Source organism: Humulus lupulus, chromosome 7 (assembly GCF_963169125.1).
Source record: "Humulus lupulus chromosome 7, drHumLupu1.1, whole genome shotgun sequence".
In the NCBI taxonomy this organism is placed as follows: Eukaryota; Viridiplantae; Streptophyta; class Magnoliopsida; order Rosales; family Cannabaceae; genus Humulus; species Humulus lupulus.
In genome coordinates, this window is record NC_084799.1 from 136613410 (window position 1) to 136632140 (window position 18731).

The following is an 18731-nucleotide window of genomic DNA, read 5'->3' on the forward strand; positions in this document are numbered from 1 at the left end:
ATATTCAAATGGCATAATACCACAGTAAAATAAAGCATACAAATATAGGGAACCCTTAGTCCCATCATGGTCACACAACCAGGTGCAGTTTTCTTACCTTTAATTCCAAGCGTTCTGATTATGAGAAATGACCCTTGAGCACGATCCCTTTTCTGAGCCCTGGCGTACACGTAGTCACAACCAAGATAAGGGATTCCATCAATAATAAATGAATAAAGGTTTTCGGTCCAAGTTCTAGCCTTCAGAAGATCGAATTCCACCAAACACGGTAGTGGAATCGATCCCGAGCACCCTAGGTTAGGTTCCCACACCTAAAACCTCCTCAAAGCCAAAAATGCCCTTAAGAGTCATAGCCCTAAGCCCCCTATGTCGTAGCCCGCCTTATTCTAGAGGCCTAGCCTCCCTAAACAACAGACACGGGCTGCAGCCCAGCACTCCCCATGCCACGGCCCGCCCTTCTCTTTAGCTCCCACCTGTTCTAGAGGGTCGCGGCCCGACCCCTTCAAACCCAGAAAATTCATCATTTCCAGCAGCCAAACCTCACTCAATTGAACCTAATACAATCCCAATAACACAATTTAACTATCACAAACATCCTAACATGCACTCAGCAGTATAACCCAACAAGAACCTAGCTTAAACACTCATTAAAATCATGTTGACCCTCGTTTTGGTCAACTGACACGGAGTCGGATAATTGATATGACAAAAGGTATTGAAGAAAATCTAATGGAAAAACAGTAAATAACACAACGATATTATAGTGGTTCGCCCCAAGAATTGGTAATGACCTATGTCCACTTAAGCTATTATTAATATAGAATCTCAAATGAGTGATCAAAGAACTAGGGTTCTCCGAGTTTCACACACCTTAGAGAGGTGAATAATACAATGATAGCTCTAATTCTCTTGTAAAGTATGAACTCAAAAATCAGTCAAAAAGTCCCCTCCTTGAGTCATTTATATCTATTTATAAGCTCAAGGAGGATTACATGAATCAGTTACAGATATTCTCTCCTAAATAATCGGATACTCAGGAAATCATGGGAGACAATTTCGGATGTGATCATAACTGCATAAGATTTTCTCCAAATATATCGTGTATACGATCAAGCTGGCCGTATATAAAGTTCAAATGTTACGCCATGGGAATCTCTCTGGTTGATGGTCGAACAGGACTTTCGCCAGGTGTTAGCCACGTGTTGAAAACGCCTGCCACGTCACCCATACCTGCTTTTTGGATAACATTTGCCCCCCAAGTTTATTTATTGCAACCAGCAATAAGTAAACTTAGGAAAACAACTGTCTATATGCCCCACGAAATCTGTCAGAGCCCTCGTGCGTTTTTGGAAACCGTGACCTAATTATGTCTAATCAAGCCTTTTCAGTTTTCAAGAAGCCATTCTGACGGCTTATACACTCCCCCTCGCTTCAAAAAAGGTAAAGTCATGATTGCCACTTTTTGTTACACTTCAGGTTCTGTAAGTAACCTCCTTATCTCCCTTATATTCTTTTACCCACCATTTTATTCCAAGAACTCTCAAGAGCTTTATTCCGGAGCCCAGAATTTCAAAAATCTTGGACGCCCTGCCAAGGGTCTTTCAAACTCAAAGCTTTCATTTTTCTGAATCTCCAACCTTCGCTCAGGTAATTTCTTAGTCTTTTAAACTCTTCGTGATGCCATGCATGCTGCTACTGTGCTCTGAAATTTTTTGCGTTCTTGAGTAGAAATTTGTGAGGATTTTGTATAAACCATTTGATGCTTGATAGGGTAGTGTATTTTTGCTTTATATAAGTTAGGAGTTAGTTTGATAGTAAGGATCATAGATTTAGGGCGTAAAATTGACGTAAAAATTTGATTTTTAGGCTAGTTGAAAAACTGGGTTTTTCCCGCCCCTTAGGAGTTGAAAAAGCTTCTTTTCATAAAACTTTTTACTTTCCTTTTTGATCCGTTTTTCAAACTGCTAGCATAAAACTTAGTGTTCGGTTAGAATGCTGCTGGTCGATAGACGCGAGCAACGTTATCCCAACTTCCCACATAAATTCCCAGGCTATGCGTCTTATCTCCTCCTTTGTCTGTTTGCAGTTCATATGCAAGACCCTTGGGGAGGAGAAAGACCCATTGAAGACGACCTCCTAGCTCAGCTGCTTAAAGGCGAAGAACATCCTTCTACTTTGATACCATATATTCCTTTCTCTCACCTTAACCCAAATACTTCTTCAGTTCCGACCCAAAAAATGGCTCGCACCAAAACTAAAGCTCGAAAAAGAAAAACTCCCAACACCTCTTGTCAGCCTACTGTTGACACCCCCTCGACCAGTGGTCGAGGCAAAAATATTCCTGATACCAATGTGTAAAGGCATGCCTGTCCTTGACATGCTACTCAGCCGGATGTCGAGTGGCATGTTGTCCCTGAGAGTAGAGTGACGATCAGGATGATCGCCAACTACTTAAATAAATACAAACTGACAGGGGTGACCCTAGTCAAACCTTCCCTCGACCAAAGGGTTAATCTGCCTGGTGGAGCTTACAGCGCCTGGTCACGGTTTCACATTGAGGAAGGTGCCACTTTGCCTCTTCACTCATTCTTTCAGGGGGTGGCCAACAACTTCGGAGTTGCCCCCTTCCAAATCACCCTGAATGGTTATAGAATGCTCGCTGCACTCTATATCTTGTATAGCAAGAAAAATTGGCCCGCCCCGTCGCCACATGAGGTCAACTTCCTATTTAACCTTAAATCTAACCCCAACCAAGAAGGCACGGGGTTCTTCCATCTTTGCCATCAGGAAACCGGGCGCACTTTCCTGACTGACACTACCCATATCTCCAATGTGGGGAGGTACCACCAGGAGTATTTCCTTATGCTTGACCTGATCGCAGACAACTTGGCTTTCACCCGAGGAGGTAAAATTCTCACGTCGCTAGCTTCTTCACTTGGTGTTTTTCTGCAACAATGTCTTGAATTTTCAATGTGTTTCAGGCCCATGGTTGCGACCAATCCCAACTCCAGGGATGAAGTCAAGGGAGGCACTCTTAGCCAGCATGTCAGATGCTGAGAAGAGTGTCAAAAATTTAGTTGCGAAGGCTAACCTTAGGTTGGCTGGCCTCTAGAATCCTCAACCAGCGACGAGTGGACCTTCGGCAGAAGACGCCCACGTTGAAGTGGAACCCGAGCAGCAGCCCCAAGCGTCTCCTCCGCGGAGGAGAACAACTGGGGTTACAATCAGGGAACCTGCCGCTACTCACCGAATGGAGAGGCCCTTAGCTCCTAAGGGAAAAAGAAAACAAAAGGCTGCTGAGCCTACCGAACTCTTTGACGACTGGTCGGATGATAACGGTATATTAATCTTGCTTTTAAACCATTTTCCAATTCCTTGTCATCTATTCGATGGGGGCGGCAACTTTAAGAATGCTCCCTCCTTAAATTCAGATTTCTTCCAGGCAGTAGGTAGTTGAGTAAATAATGTAGCGACCAATAGTTGTAGTGCGGGTACTTTACTTGTAATCCTTTTACTTTCATTCTTTTACCCTGCGCGATTATTTAGTCTTACTGTTCGCGTTGTTTCCTTTTGTGCAGATATGGACTCCGATGACGTCTTTGAGCATTACAAGCCTGCTGCTACTTCTTCTGGCCAAACGAAAGATAACAAGAGGGCTCGAGGGGAGAGCAGTAAGACTCCCTCGAAGAAGGCTCGAATCGACGATCCTCCAGCCACTGCCCCCTCGAAGGAGAACTCACCACCTCCACCATCCTCCAAGCAGCCGGCCTCCACTTTCGCCGACCTACAGCCTTCTCCTAAGGCCCCTAGTAGGGAGGCATTGAACATTCAGCCCGAAGGCTCCCTGCCCAGCCTCATGGTTAGCTCTGCTAGGGAGAGAATATACAAACTCTCCAAGCATAGACACAGCCAGGCAGCTATTACCGACACCGCCTCTATGGAGGCTAACCAAGTCCTCAATAGAGGGTTGAATGAGATAGTTAGCGTAAGTCAATTCCTGCTGCTATAACATTTATTTTTTATTTCCCTTCTTTACTTCATACATCCTTTTCTATCTGTTTTCAAGGACTGCTGACCCTAACCGCTGGCTGGCGCCGTACTGGGGCGTTGGTATCTCGAGGAAGGAAATTTGATTCAAGGCTTGCCGATACTAAGCAATCACTCGAAGCTGCAAACAACGAGCTTGCTAAACAGAATGGCGAGCTGCTCGAGGAGAAGACGGAGCTGTCCAAGCAGAAAGATAAACTGCTCGAGGACAAAGCTAATCTGACTCAGGAGTTGCTGGCTACCTAGGACACCTTGAAGAAAGCCAACGAGACCAAGGAAAAGTTCAAGGAAAGCACCAAGCTCAACTATCAAGAATCTGCACAGCTCAAGCTTGATCTGGTTTCCAGCAGGCAGGAGGCAGAGGAGCTCGGAAAACGAGTGCAGGAGTTCGAGGAGGCCGGGGCCAGGGATTTGAAGAAATAGAAGGAAGCCACTCATCTCTGCTTCTACGAATTCTAGAAGCATAACTGGGAGGCTAACTTCAACTACCTGTCCGAACGTTTGAGGAGGACTCTGATGACGCAGTGTGCCATCCGTCTGGAAGAAGAAGAAAAGGCCAAAGTGCCTGCCTCTCCAGGGATCTCCCTCGCAGGGGGGATTGATGGTGCAGACGCAGAAGCTGGCCCTTCCGCCGACCAAGGCACTCCTCAAGACCCTCAGGACCCTCCAGCTCCTTAAAATTATTTTTCTTTTATCTCCCCTATACGACCCACAGGTCGTACCATAAAGACAATTTGCTTTTATTGCTGCAAGGGCAGCCTTTTACTTTTATTTGAAAAGTTACATCCGAGCAGTACTACTCACGGTGTAAAAGAATTCCTTTTGATATTATAATATTTTATTTTTATTATAATATATGTTTGCATGACTGAACCTAGCATAGTACTTTGGCTTGATTTAACAAAATATAAATTTTGAAAAATACTCTAAGTACCGTAGCATGCTTTCACTTATTTTGTTCGTGTGTTTCCATACCTCTTGGTATGCTTTGCTATCGGTGTACATTATATGCCCCCCAAGTGACTGAGGAGCTTTAGGTCCTTGGTCACTTGCCTTGACCACGACCTGTATGAACATTGCTGCTTGGGATAACTTGTAAAAATTAGAATACAGCAAAACAACACACGTAGTGAACAAATACTTGTAAAAATTTACAAAGGTTGGCAAGAATGACTGGCTGCGCACAGTCCCTTATAGTTCTCGTATTAAAATGGAGTAAACATGTCTTTACGAGTGATCTTTAAAAGATCTTACACTTATAAGCGATCAGTCACTTAACATGACTAACCCTTTTTCAAAACTTGTAAAAAGTAAAAATTAATACAAGCCAGTCCTTTAAGAAGGACTGTTTATTGATAATACTTGTGTAACGACCCAAATTCACTAATAAGGCTTAAGGGCCTTGATTAGTGTGCCAGGAGGGCATGATGAGAATTATGTGTGATGATTGTGATTAAGATGCAAGATTATGATTTTAAGCATGCTATATGACTATGTGAATTATATTATGTGATAATTATGATGTGTGAATCGTACCACGTGGGTGCTGTGATACTAGTGTGATGCACGTGCCGAGACGGTCCTAGAAAGCTAGATAGTGGTAACTGGTAATTTGGTAACCTGTGTAACTATTAGTAACTATAGAGAATAACAAGTTTTATGGGGAAAGTGGTAGAATTGCAAAGCTGGCGAAAAGACAAGTGTACCCTTGAGGCTTAGTTAGAAAAGGATATTAAGGAAGGTTAAAAAGGTCTTTTGGTAGTAATATAGAGTCTTTGGCTGAGGGAAAAAGATATGTACGATTTATTATGCTAAGAAAAGCTGAAGTTAAGTCTTGGAAGGCTAGAAAGGTCAAGAAGGAAAGGGAGAATCAAGAACCTAAGAGGCAAGGTGGGAGAGGAACTGAGCTGAGTTCCTTGAGGCTGGAGAAGGGCTTAAGGAGGTGGAATCAAGCATATATTAAGGTTTATACTGAGCTGGTTTGTTAAGGTGGAATTCAGCTCAAGCTTGTATTGGAGGAAGCTCAGGTCGAATTTCTGTTTGAGGACTTTGGAGAGGCTCGGGGTAGAGGACCGTGCTTGTGGCTACGTGGCATCGGGAACCAGTAAATTGAAAGGTAAGAAAGCTGCACCTGAGTATGTGGTTAGGTTGGGACTAAGTGTTCCCTATGTTTGTATGCATTATTATGTGAATATGAATAATCATGTGGACACGATGGGACTAAGAGCTCCCTATATTTGTTTATCATGTCGTGAGATGGTGTTATTACGCCATGGGACATGCGATTACTGGCCTAAGGGTGTCGGAATCATTATTTGCGCACTGGGGCGCGGCTCAGCCACTGGGAGCTGAGGCAGCTTGTTTATCACTGAGCTTGGTTAAGCTGGCCAGAGTCAGTGAGTATTACACTGGGGGCGGCTCTATTGAGCCGAAGACAGTGTGCCAAATAGAGGGTGCGACTAAGGGCGCCAACCCTGAATGTTATTTGATGGGTATGACAATCTATTGGTTATGAACGTGATTATTGTGCTATGAATATAGTTAATTGACTGTCTGAATAACAACTGTTACTGCTGATTGGATAAATGTATGAAATGTTGAATTCTCGGTTGAGCATTGTGAAATATTTGTTAAGTGTTGCTGAACTTACTATGTTATCATGCTTTCTTGCTGGGCCTTGGCTCACGGGTGCTACGTGGTGCAGGTTAAGGCAAGGGCAGGCTGGACCAAGCCCGAGGTGGAGAGCTCCAAGGTGGAATGTACATAGCTAGCTGTTCGATCACCACGATCGAGGAGAGGACCAGGACAGGGACTACCTAACTGCTCGTTTTTGCCTTAGTATGGCCAGTCAGTGTATTTAAACTTTGTAACTTTTGTAAATGGCTTTTAAACTGTCGTTTTTGGGATCCCATGTAGATAAACAATGCTTAGTGATGAAAATATAACTTTTGAGACCAAAACACTTTTAACCCTAGTTCCTCCACTGTTTCAGTAACACGATTTTACTTAAATAACTTGATTAGCAAGTCTGGCACCTTATAAACACACAGTGTAACGGTCTTGGCTATCTAGGGCGTTACAACTTGCGCAGGTGTTCTCCATTCCAATAGCGTGGAACGAGATCTCCATTTAAGCGTGCAAGTTTGTATGTGCCTGGGTGAAGGACTTCTTCAATCTGGGAAGGTCCTTCCTAGTTTGGTCCGAGTACTCCAGCAGTCGGGTCGCGGGTGTTTAGGAAAACTCGTCGAAGTACTAAGTCTCCGACGTCGAACTTTCTTTCTTTTACTTTAGAGTTAAAATACCGGGCGACTTTTTGCTGGTACGCAGCTACTCGGAGTTGGGCTTTTTCTCGTTTCTCTTCAACTGAGTCTAGGGACTCCATCAACAATTGGCTGTTTTGGTCTTGGTCGTATGTGATTCTTCGATGTGAGGGCGGACCTAACTCGACTGGCAACATAGATTCATACCCGTATGCTAAGGAAAGCGAGGTATGACCTGTTGCTATTCAATGAGACGTTCTATATGACTAGAGTACTTCAGGAAGCTGTTCTGGCCATGCCCCTTTAGCTTCCTCAAGCCTTTTCTTCAGGATATCCTTTAGCGTCTTATTTACTGCTTCGACTTTCCCATTGGCTTGTGGATGCACGACTAAAGAAAAGCTTTTGATGATTCCATGCCTCTCGCAGAAGTCTATGAATAGGTCACTGTCGAATTGGGTGTCGTTATCTGAGACGATCTTTCGGGGCAATCCATATCGACAAACAATGTTCTTGATGACAAATTCAAGCACCTTCTTTGCCGTTATGGTAGCGAGTGGCTCAGCTTCGGCCCATTTGGTGAAGTAGTCGACTGCCACAGCTACGTATTTTACTCTACCTTTTCCTGTTGGTAAGGACCCAATTAAATCAATACCCCATACTGTGAAGGGCCATGGACTTTGCATCTGCTTTAACTCGTTAGGAGCTGCGCGTGGGATCTTGGAAAACCTCTGACACTTATCAAATTTTCGCAGAAACTCCATTAACTCTTCGTTCATAGTTGGCCAAAAATAACCCTGCCTCAGAATCTTCTTCGATAAGCTCTGCCCCCCAGCATGATCTCCACAGAAGCCTTCATGCACCTTTTTCATCAGCTCTTTAGCCTTTTCTGGTGTAATACATCTGAGCAGTGGCATGGAGTATCCTCTTCGGTATAAAATACCATCGACCAGTATGTATCTGGAAGCTTGTCTCTAAAGAGTTCTGGTTTTGTTTCTATCTGATGGCAGTATGCCACTAATGAGATACTCCAAGTACGGTGCCATCCATGTATCTTCTAATCATATCTCCATACTGGTTTCATCTGCTCGTATTCTCGGTTCGCGTAGCCTTTCTACTGGTACTATGTTTAAAGTGTCAGCATCTTTCGCACTCGCGAGTTTGGCTAAGGCATCTGCGTTGGAATTCTAATCTCGAGGTATTTGCTGGAGGGTATATTTCTCAAATTGCGCCAACAGATCTTTGGTTTTGTTCAGGTAGGCCACCATTTTCAAACCTCGTGCTTGATACTCTCCTACGACTTGATTCACTATCAGCTGTGAATCACTATAAATATCCAGCACCTTTATTCTCATGTCATTGGCCAATCTTAACTTAGCGAGTGGGGCCTCATACTCGGCTTCATTGTTTGAAGCGGTGAAGTCGAACCTAATAGCGCAGTGAAAACGATGCCCTTCTAGCGTTATCAATATCACTCCTGCTCCTGCGTGAGATTCGTTGGATGATCCGTCCATGAATAACTTCCACGAAGGAGCTTCAACTTGGGGCTCAGGTGCACTAGGTTTTATGCACTGCTCGTTGCCTGGGAGTTCAGTAAATTTGGCGATGAGATCAGCCAAGACTTGTCCTTTTGCTGCTGCTCACGGTGAATATGTTATATCGAACTGCCCGAGTTCGACTGCCCATTTCAACAATTGACCGGCGGCCTCTGGCGTTTGCAAAACCTGCTTGAGGGGCTGATCGGTTAAGACTGTGATGGGATGGGCTTGGAAGTAAGGATGTAACTTCCTTGAGGCTAAAATTAAGCAATAGGCTAATCTTTCGATAGGATGATACCTCAATTCGGCCCCGATTAACCTCTTTCTAACATAATAAACTGCCTTTTGTACACCTTCTTCTTCTCGTACTAGCACCACACTAGCAGCATCTTTGATGATCACCAGGTAAATGAACAAAGTTTCTCCATCTATAGGCTTAGATAAAATAGGAGGCTATGCCATGTGGGCTTTTAAGGCTTGGAAAGCCTGTTCGCAGTCTCTGGTCCACTCGAACTTCTTGTTGCCTCTAAGTAGATTAAAGAAAGGGACGCATTTATCTATCGACTTTGAAATAAATCTACTGAGTGTGGAAATCCTTCCAGTTAAACTTTGCACATCCTTGATTTTCACCGGCGATTCCATGTCGATCAGGGCTTTGATCTTTTTGGGGTTGGCCTCGATTCCTCTTGAATTGACAATGAACCCCATAAATTTCCCTGATCCTACTCCGAAGGAACATTTGAGAGGATTTAGCTTCATCTGGTATTTGTTCAAAACATTAAAACACTCCTGTAAATCCTTCACATGTCCTTCTGCCTTCTTTGACTTTACCAGCATGTCATCCACGTACACCTCCATGTTTACTCCGATCAACTCCTTAAACATGTGGTTAACTAGTCGCTGGTACGTCGCACCAGCATTTTTCAGTCCGAAGGGCATTACTTTATAACAGTATAACCCTGTATCGGTCCAAAAGCTAGTGTGATCCTCATCAGGGGGATGCATACTGATCTGATTATATCCTGAGTATGCATCCATGAAAGAGAGGATCTCATGTCCTGCAGTTGCATCGACCAGCTGGTCAATCCTTGGGAGTGGGAAGCAATCTTTTGGGCAGGCTTTATTAAGGTCTGTGAAATCCACACAGGTTAGCCATTTGCCATTAGGCTTGGGAACCAGTACTGGATTAGAGACCCATGATGGATAAAACGCCACCCTGATGAACCCATTCTCCTTCAGTCTTTCAACTTCCTCTTTTAAGGCCTTCGATCTGTCCTTATCGAGCAGCCTTCTTTTCTGTTGCACGGGTGGAGAACTTTTGTCAACGTTCAAGACATGGCTAATGACTGCAGGATCTATCCCAGCCATGTCTTTATGTGACCAGGCAAAAACTTCCTAGTTCTTTCTCAAAAATTCCACCAATGCATGCTTCATTGTTGCTTCTAAATTTTTACCGACCTTTACAACTCTAGTCGGAACTTTTTCGTCAAGTTGGACCTCTTCAAGGTCCTCGACGGGTCCAACATCTTCCTCAAAATCCCCAAAGCGAGGATCTAAACCTCTATCCTCACTTTGGGCAACACCCTATTTGGTGACTCCATCACCAGATTGGGCTTGTGTATCAATGGCCATCTGCATCCTCTCTGGGGGAGTGCTCTTCGGCGTTCCCTTCTTTTCCTTCATGATCGAGGCATTGTAGCACTCCCTTGCAGCCCTCTAATTTCCAAACATGCGTCCTACCCCTGCGTCTGTCGGGAATTTCATGGCCAGGTGCCATACTGAGGTGACGGCCCGAAGGTCAACCAGTATGGGCCTTCCGATTACTGCATTGTACGTTGAAGGACAATCGATTACTATGAAAGTAGTGAGTAATGTCCTAGTAGCAGGCCCTGTTCCTACTGTTACTGGAAGTCTGATTGACCCTGTTGGGGCGAGTCCCTCACCAGAGAAGTCGTATATGGTTTGGTTGCAGGGCTCCAAGTCCTTAACAGACAACTTCATGCGCTCTAGCAAAGATTTATACATGATGTTTACTAAACTTCCTGTATCGACCAGCACTCCCTTTACCATCATGTTGGCAATTTGAACATCCACGACCAGCGGATCGGAATGTGGGAACCAAACATGCTGGGTGTTGCTATCAGAGAAGGTTACCTCACCGTCCTCTGACCGAGCCTTCTTTGATGCCCGGTCCTCCATAGTCATCATCTCGATGTCTTGATCGTGGCGTAGGGTCTGAGCATATCGTTCCCTTGCCTTTCCGCTGCTTCCCGCGAGGTGCGGGCCTCCATAGATGGTGAGTAAAGTGGCAGCTACGGGATCAAGCTGCAAAGGGGGCGAGCGTTGGCGTGCAGGCACCTGCTCGTTGCCACCTGGAGCCTCTCGTTGGGAAGTTCCCAAGGCCCGTACATATCTGCTCAAGTGTCCTTGTCTAATAAGTAACTCGATTTCATCTTTCAGCTAGTTGCACTCGTTCGTATCGTGTCTGTAGTCGTTGTGAAAACGACAAAACTTGGTTGTATCTCTTTTTGACATTTCTTTTCGAATGGGAGCGGGTCTTTTGTAAGGCACACTGGAGCTTGTGTCGTGATATACCTCTGCTCGAGACTCAACGAGGATAATGTAGTTAGTGAACCTTGGTTCATAACGGTTGCCCTTAGTGCACTAGTTCTCGGAGATAGAGGGTTCATTAGGGGGCCTCTTTCCCCCATTCTTGTCGTTGCCATTGCCATTCCCGTTGCCTTTACCGTTGCCATTGGGTTTTGACCCATTGGCGGTTTTGGTGGGTTCTGTAGCCTCCTTATCTTTGCCTAGGGGCTTTCCCTCACTGGAAATGGCATCTTCAAGCTTGATGTACCGATCAGCTCGATCCAAGAATTCTTGGGTAGTCTTAACTCCATGCTTCCTGAGGCTACTCCACAAAGGCGTACAACGCCTAACTCCTGCAGTTAGGGCCATCATCTTGCCCTCATCTCCCACTGTTTTAGCTCCAGCGGCTGCTCACATAAAGCGCTAGACGTAATCCTTCAGTGGCTCTCCTTTTTGCTGGCGTATCTCAACCAACTGGTTTGCCTCAGTTGGTGCACTCGACCCGCATAGAATTGTCCGTAAAATTCATTTATGAACATCTCCCAAGAAACAATACTTGCAGGAGGGAATTTGAAAAATCACTCCTGTGCAGCATCAGGATGTGTTGCAGGAAAGATCCTGCACTGAGCGTCTTCGGACACTTTCTGAATGTCCATCTGTATCTCAAACTTGTTGACATGAGATACCGGGTCACCATACCCGTCAAATTTCAGAAGCGTGGGCATCTTAAACTTGCTAGGAGTTTATGCTACAGCTATCCTTTGAACGAAAGGAGTGCCTCTTCTCCTGTCATACTCGATATGAGACGTTCTTCCCCCGACCAACTATTGTACTGCTTGGTTCTGGGCATCTATCTGGGCTTGCACGGTGGCAGGAATCGTCAGGCCTCTGCTGCTGGGGGAATGTACTCGTCGTGCCGTTCCCGGCGGTCATTGAGTACATCCCTTAAGTCTTCGTCTCTTCGCCGTTGCTCGCTTGCTCCGAGCCAGTTAAAGACGTTGTTTTGTCTGGGTTGCCCCCCAACGTTACGTCTCTCTGGTTGGTCTTCCCTAGGTGGTGGGCTTCTACCCCCACCTCTCTCTTCATTTCTCCGACCAGCATTTCCTCTGCCTGAGTCGGCCTCATTGTAACCATGGCCATCTCTAAACCTCGATTGGCTATGGTGGGACCGACTATCCCCTCGGTTGCCTCCTCGGGCTGCAACTTCCCAAGCGTTAGAGGGTGGCCTACGTTGGTCGGTAGGTCCCTGTGGATTATCATGCCGTGGGGGGCCCCGGACCGTAGAGCTTATCTCTGAGTTCCTTCTGTTGCCAGAAGGACGCTTCCCCCTACTCGATGGGTTCGACTCTTCACCCCTATGGCATCTAGGACTACGGGGCTGCTGCCCGGCCCTATTCTGCCTTGGTTGTGGGGGATTGCCTCGACCAGCCTGGGATGGAGGTTGCATCTCAGGATCCCTTGGTGAGACATCATCCTGAGGCATTGGTGGCTGCTTGGGCCTTTGGGGGCTCATCGGCTGGATTGGGGGGCTAAGATTGGGACCCCTTTGGGGTGGCCCATTTGAAGGTGGATCAGGCTGTGAGGCAGGTGCAGCCTGATTCCTAGCCAACTGCAGGGCTACTTCGAGGGCTGCCATGGCCTCCCTCTGACGATGGTCCATCTCCGCCTGTCTTTCACTTAGCTCTTAGCCCTGACGCTCTATCTCTTGATGTTGTCGCGCCATAATCTCCGCAGCACTCTCTTGACTGGCCCTAAGATTGGCCAATTCATCTTGCAGTACTCCAAGGGTATTTCTCAGCGTCTCGGAGTCCATCTCCTCCTCATCAAAATCTAAGTGTGGCTCATTTTCAGCCATGTTTGGGGGAGGAGGAGGTTGAGATGATGCAGCGCCAGCCGCCTGCCCAGTTTTCTTTGTTGTTTTCGCCATTTATGCTTCAGCAGTCTTGAGTTCAACTCTCAATGAAAGCACCAGAATGTTGACCCTCGTTTTGGTCAACTAACACGGAGTTGGATAATTGATATGACAAAAGGTATTAAAGCAAATCTAATGGAAAAACAGTAAATAACACAACGATATTATAGTGGTTCGGCCCCAAGAATTGGTAATTACCTACGTCCACTTAAGCTGTTATTAATATTGAATCTCAAAGGAGTGATCAAAGAACTAGGGTTCTCCGAGTTTCACACACCTTAGAGAGGTGAATAATACAATGATAGCTCTAATTCTCTTGTAAAGTATGAACTCAAAAATCAGCCAAAAAGTCCCCTCCTTGAGTCATTTCTATCTATTTATAAGCTCAAGGAGGATTACATGAATCAGTTACAGATATTCTCTCCTAAATAATCGGATACTCAGGAAATCATGGGAAACAATCTCGGATATGATCATAATTGTATAAGATTTTCTCCAAATATATCGTGTATATGACCAAGCTGGTCGTATATAAAGTTCAAATGTTACGCCATGGGAATCTCTCTGGTCGATGGTCGAACAGGACTTTCGCCAGGTGTTAGCCACGTGTTGAAAACGCCTACCACGTCACCCATACCTGCTTTTTGGATAACAAATCACACTTTAATCCCTGAAACCCAAAAGCTCATAAACCTCTTAAAACAACCAGCAATTGATAGAATTCAAGTGCTAAACCACAATTAGACACTTACCTTTACTGAAGAAAAAATCCACCAATTAATTGCTGAGCTAATCCCCAAGTCCTTAGCCTCAACTCAATCTTCAATAACAACAGCCCAAGATCACTTAGAACCCAGCCAAAACTACAAAATTTAGACAGCTGAAACCATAATTCAATGCTTACCTAAATTCTTGTATGAACCTCGAAATTGCTACTGAGATACTCCCCAAGATTCCAGCTCAAATCCTTGAGTTTCTAGCCAAATCTTTCTTTGGTTTCAATGGTTTTCTTGAGAGAGAGTTTGAGGAAAAGATGAGTGAGCTGAGAGGAAGAGGTGGGTCGGTTTCGCAGAGTTCTAGCTATTTCCTTTGTTTTGTTTAATCTTACTTAAGTTAATCTCAAGGCTCGGAGTACCAAAAACGTCCCCGAGGGAAAAATGGTAAATTTTCCCAATATTCCCTCCTAAACTCTCTAACTTCAAATATATCTCCAATTATTTATTCCATAACCCGATAAACCAAATAAATATCTAATGCCCAAAATACCCCTTGACTCGCCCTGAGTCGGGTATCGGGTCCCATTGTGACTTTCCCGCTAACTGGCTCCCTAGGATCGCCTCAAGTCGCATGCTGCAAATATATCCACATAATAATGTGGTCTCCACAATTATAACACATAATCACATTTATGCCCTCAATGGGCCAAAATTACGAATATGCCCATTTAAGCTAAATAGGGCCTACATGCATACTAATACCCATAAACATGCATTTCATTTATCCATAAAACCATATAAGCATGCTTATCACAAAATCATGCACTAAATCATTTAAATCACATATAAACTAATTATGCCCTCCTGGCACACTAATCAAGGCCCTTAAGCCTTATTAGTGATTTTTGGGTCGTTACAACTATCCCCTCCTACAGAGAATTTTGTCCTCGAAATTTACCTGAACAACTCGGGATACTTATCCTACATCGCTGACTCAAGCTCCCAGGTCGCCTCTTCGACCCTGCTAATCCTCCATAACACTTTAACTAGAGGAATCATCTTGTTATGTAGAACCTTGTCTTTCCGATCTAAAATCTAAACTAGTTGTTCCTCATAAGACAAATCTGTCTACAATTCCAAGTCTTCATACTTCAACATGTGTGTCGTATTCGAGACGTACTTCCAAAGCATAGAAACATGGAATATGTAACGCCCTGGATAGCCAAGACTGTTACACTGTGTGTTTATAAAGTGCTAGAAACTATAAAGGAACTAGGGTTAAAACGTTTTGGTCTCAATAGTCACATTTTCATTAAGAAACGTTTCCTATTTACACGGGATCCCAGAAGTATTAAGATTAAAGACCATTTACAAAAGTCATAAGGTTTAGATACAATATCAAGCCATATTAAGGCAAAATAGACAATTAGGCAATCCCTGTCCTGATCCACTCCTCGACCATGGCGGTCAAACAGCTGGCTATGTACATTCAACCCCATAGCTTTCCATCTCAGGATTGGTCTAGCTTGCCTTTGCCTTTACCTACACCACGTAGCACCCATGAGACAAGGCCCAGCAAGAAAACACAACAACAGAGCATAAGCAATCAACAAACAAATCAATATCTCATATTGCATCACATATTCTCAACCAAATAAGCATTCAGTATAATCAAGTATTCCACATACTAAACATATCAACTCATATCATATATCAATTCACAAATGATAACTAGGGCTAGCGCCCTCAGGCCGCTCCCTCCGTTATCCCACTGACTCCGACCCGCTTAAACCGAGCTCAGTGAATATTAAGCTGTCCTCGGCTACCAGTGGCCAAGCCGCGCCCTGTGCGCAAATATTGTGCACGACACTCTTAGGACGCTTTCACAAGTCCCATGGCATGATACCATCATTGACACAATACAGATATCGGGAGCACTTAGTCCCATCACAAACATATAACCGGGTGCAATTTTCTTACCTTTCAATTCGTTAGCTTTGATCACTCGACTCCTTGAGCACGATCCCTCTCGAGCCCTAGCGCTCACCTAAACACAACCATAGGCCAAAGTCATCATCAAACCTCAAGTCCAAAACCTAGCCTCGGGGCCAATCCCGAGCCCCCGGGAAGTCCTAGTTCCACCAAACAAGGTGATGGAATCAAACCCCAAACCCTTGGTCAAAAACCCTTGTAAACAACCCTAAAATCCCCTTCTGAAAATAGGGCAGCGCTACAGCGCTCTTAGGAGGGCGCTACAGCGCTACAAACAGAAGAAAAACACCCTCAGCATGCATGGCCTAGCACTACAGCACCCAAAGGCTAGCGCTGTAGCGCTAGTTACAGACAGGAAACCTCCAAACTTTCCCTCCTGCGATTTCCTTGAACCAAACTCAACCAAAACTTCTCCAAACCTTCACCAAACTCAAAAACAACCTTATTAACACACTCCACTCAACTCAAGCACCCCAAATACCCAAAACTCAAGCACATGCATCCCTAATCCCAAAATTCACCATAGCCACCTCTAGACATCAAAACTCAGCAGAAACCAGTTAAACATCAGAGTTAGAAACTTAGAATTCATACCTTTAATGGGATTTCGATTTTAAGACACCCTCTACACCTCCTTAGCTTCCTCTTCCTCAACCTTTGGCCTGAATCCCCTAAAGTTCCCACCAAGTCCAGTTCATACACCATAGGTCAAAATCTAAAACCAAAAACTGAAGAAGCTACAAAGTCTTACCTCAAGTGTTAGGGTGTTCTTGCTAAACCTCTGCCAATTCTCCAAGCCTAGCTTTGGATTCTTGATGCTCAGCCTAACTTAGCTCCTCCCTGAGCTTTGCTCCAAGAAAACCCAAGAAAAGTGGTGAGAGAACCACAAACCGACCCTAGAGAAAACCAGCTCTGTTTTCCTCCCCTTTCTCTTTTCTTTCTTTTCCTTCTTTTCTTTCTTTCCTCCGACTTCTATATTTTTCTACAACTTCCACTAACATAAAACCTTAGTAATACCCATCTTTAAAAAGCCAAATGACCTTAATGCCCTCCCTTTTATTTCTAACCCTTTAATCAACTTAAGGGCATTCTAGTACTTTTACCTAATTCCCGCTAATTCCTCGAGTGTCTCTAATATTTCCCTGTTTGCTTCCCAATACCTAATTAATAACCAATAATATTCCTCAATGTCAAAATAGACCCCAATATACTCACCAGAATTCCCATTTATACCCCTAGGCTCACCCTGAGCCGGGTATAAATCCCTGCCATGACTTTTTCGCTAATCTGCTCACTACGATCATCTCGAGTCACAGATCACAGATATATCCACATAATAATGTGGTCTCAACAATTATCACATATATCAATACAGTTACACCCAAAATGGCCAAAATTACAATTATGCCCTTCTAACCTAATCAGGGCCTACATGCATACTAATACACATTGTCATGCATCTCAAATATTCAAATAGTCATATAACATGCTTTAAATCATAACCATGCATTTTACTCATTAAAGTCGCACATAATTCCCATTATGCCCTCCAGGCACACTAATCAAGGCCCTTAAGCCTTATTAGCGAATTTGGGTCGTTACAGAATACGTCATGAACTCCTGACATCGATGGTGGCAAAGCCAACCTGTAAGCCACCTATCTGATCCTCTCTAAGATCTCAAAAGGTCCAATAAATCGAGGGCTCAGCTTGCCTTTTTTCCCAAATCTCCTCACCCCTCACAGTGGTGAAACTCGCAGAAACACATGGTCCCCAACCTGGAACTCCATGTCTCTATGCTTAGGATCAGCGTAGCTTTTCTGTCTGCTATGTGAAGCAAGCATCCTAGCTCGAATCTTCTCAATAGCTTCATTGGTCTTCTGAACCATATCCGGCCCCAAATACTTCCTCTCGTCCATCTCATCCCAATGAATGGGCGATCTACATCTTCTTCCATATAACATCTCATACGGAGTCACTCCAATCGTCGACTGATAACTGTTGTTGTATGAGAATTCAATCAACAGGAGATACTTACTCCAAGATCCCTCAAAGTCGATTACACATGCCCTAAGCATATCCTCCAACACCTGAATCATCATCTCAGACTGTCCATCAATCTGAAGATGAAAGACTGTGCTGAACATCAACTTTCTGCAAACTATCCCAAAACTTGGAGGTAAAGATAGGATCCCGGTCTGACACAATAGACTTAAGAACCCCATGGAGACGCAAAATCTCCCTCACATACAACTCTGCATACTGATCCACTATATAAGTCAACTTCGCTCGGCCAAGTGCATTTTTAGGTCAAGGAATGCCTGCTCGGATTCCTCAGTCCATTCAAATTTTTTGTTTCCTCTTAGCAAGTTGTAGAATGGTAGGCACTTGTCAGTGGATTTTGAAATAAAATGATTCAAAGTTGCCACATTTCCAGTTAGGCTTTGAACTTCTTTACGTGACCTGGGCGAGGGCATTTCTAACAATGACCTAATTTTATCAGGATTCGCTTCTATCCCCCTCGTATTGACTATGAATCCTGGAAATTTTCCCGATGCTACTCTGAAAGTACACTTCTGGGGGTTCAACATCATGTCATACTTCCTTAAAATTGCAAAACAATCTTTTAGATCAAATAAGCAGTCTTGGATTGACAAGAATATCATTGACATACACTTCCA

At 44.3% G+C, this 18731-nt stretch overlaps 1 protein-coding gene across 1 annotated transcript; it reads left to right on the forward strand.

Annotated features, from left to right (window-relative positions):
• The first annotated feature begins 662 nt into the window (after positions 1–662).
• On the forward strand, positions 663–4470 carry LOC133792217 (uncharacterized). Its single transcript, XM_062230131.1, has 3 exons — positions 663–712; positions 3579–3985; positions 4294–4470. The coding sequence occupies exons 1-3, from the start codon at positions 703–705 to the stop codon at positions 4468–4470; spliced, it is 594 nt and encodes a 197-aa protein (XP_062086115.1). The 5' UTR covers positions 663–702.
• Positions 4471–18731: the final 14261 nt, after the last annotated feature.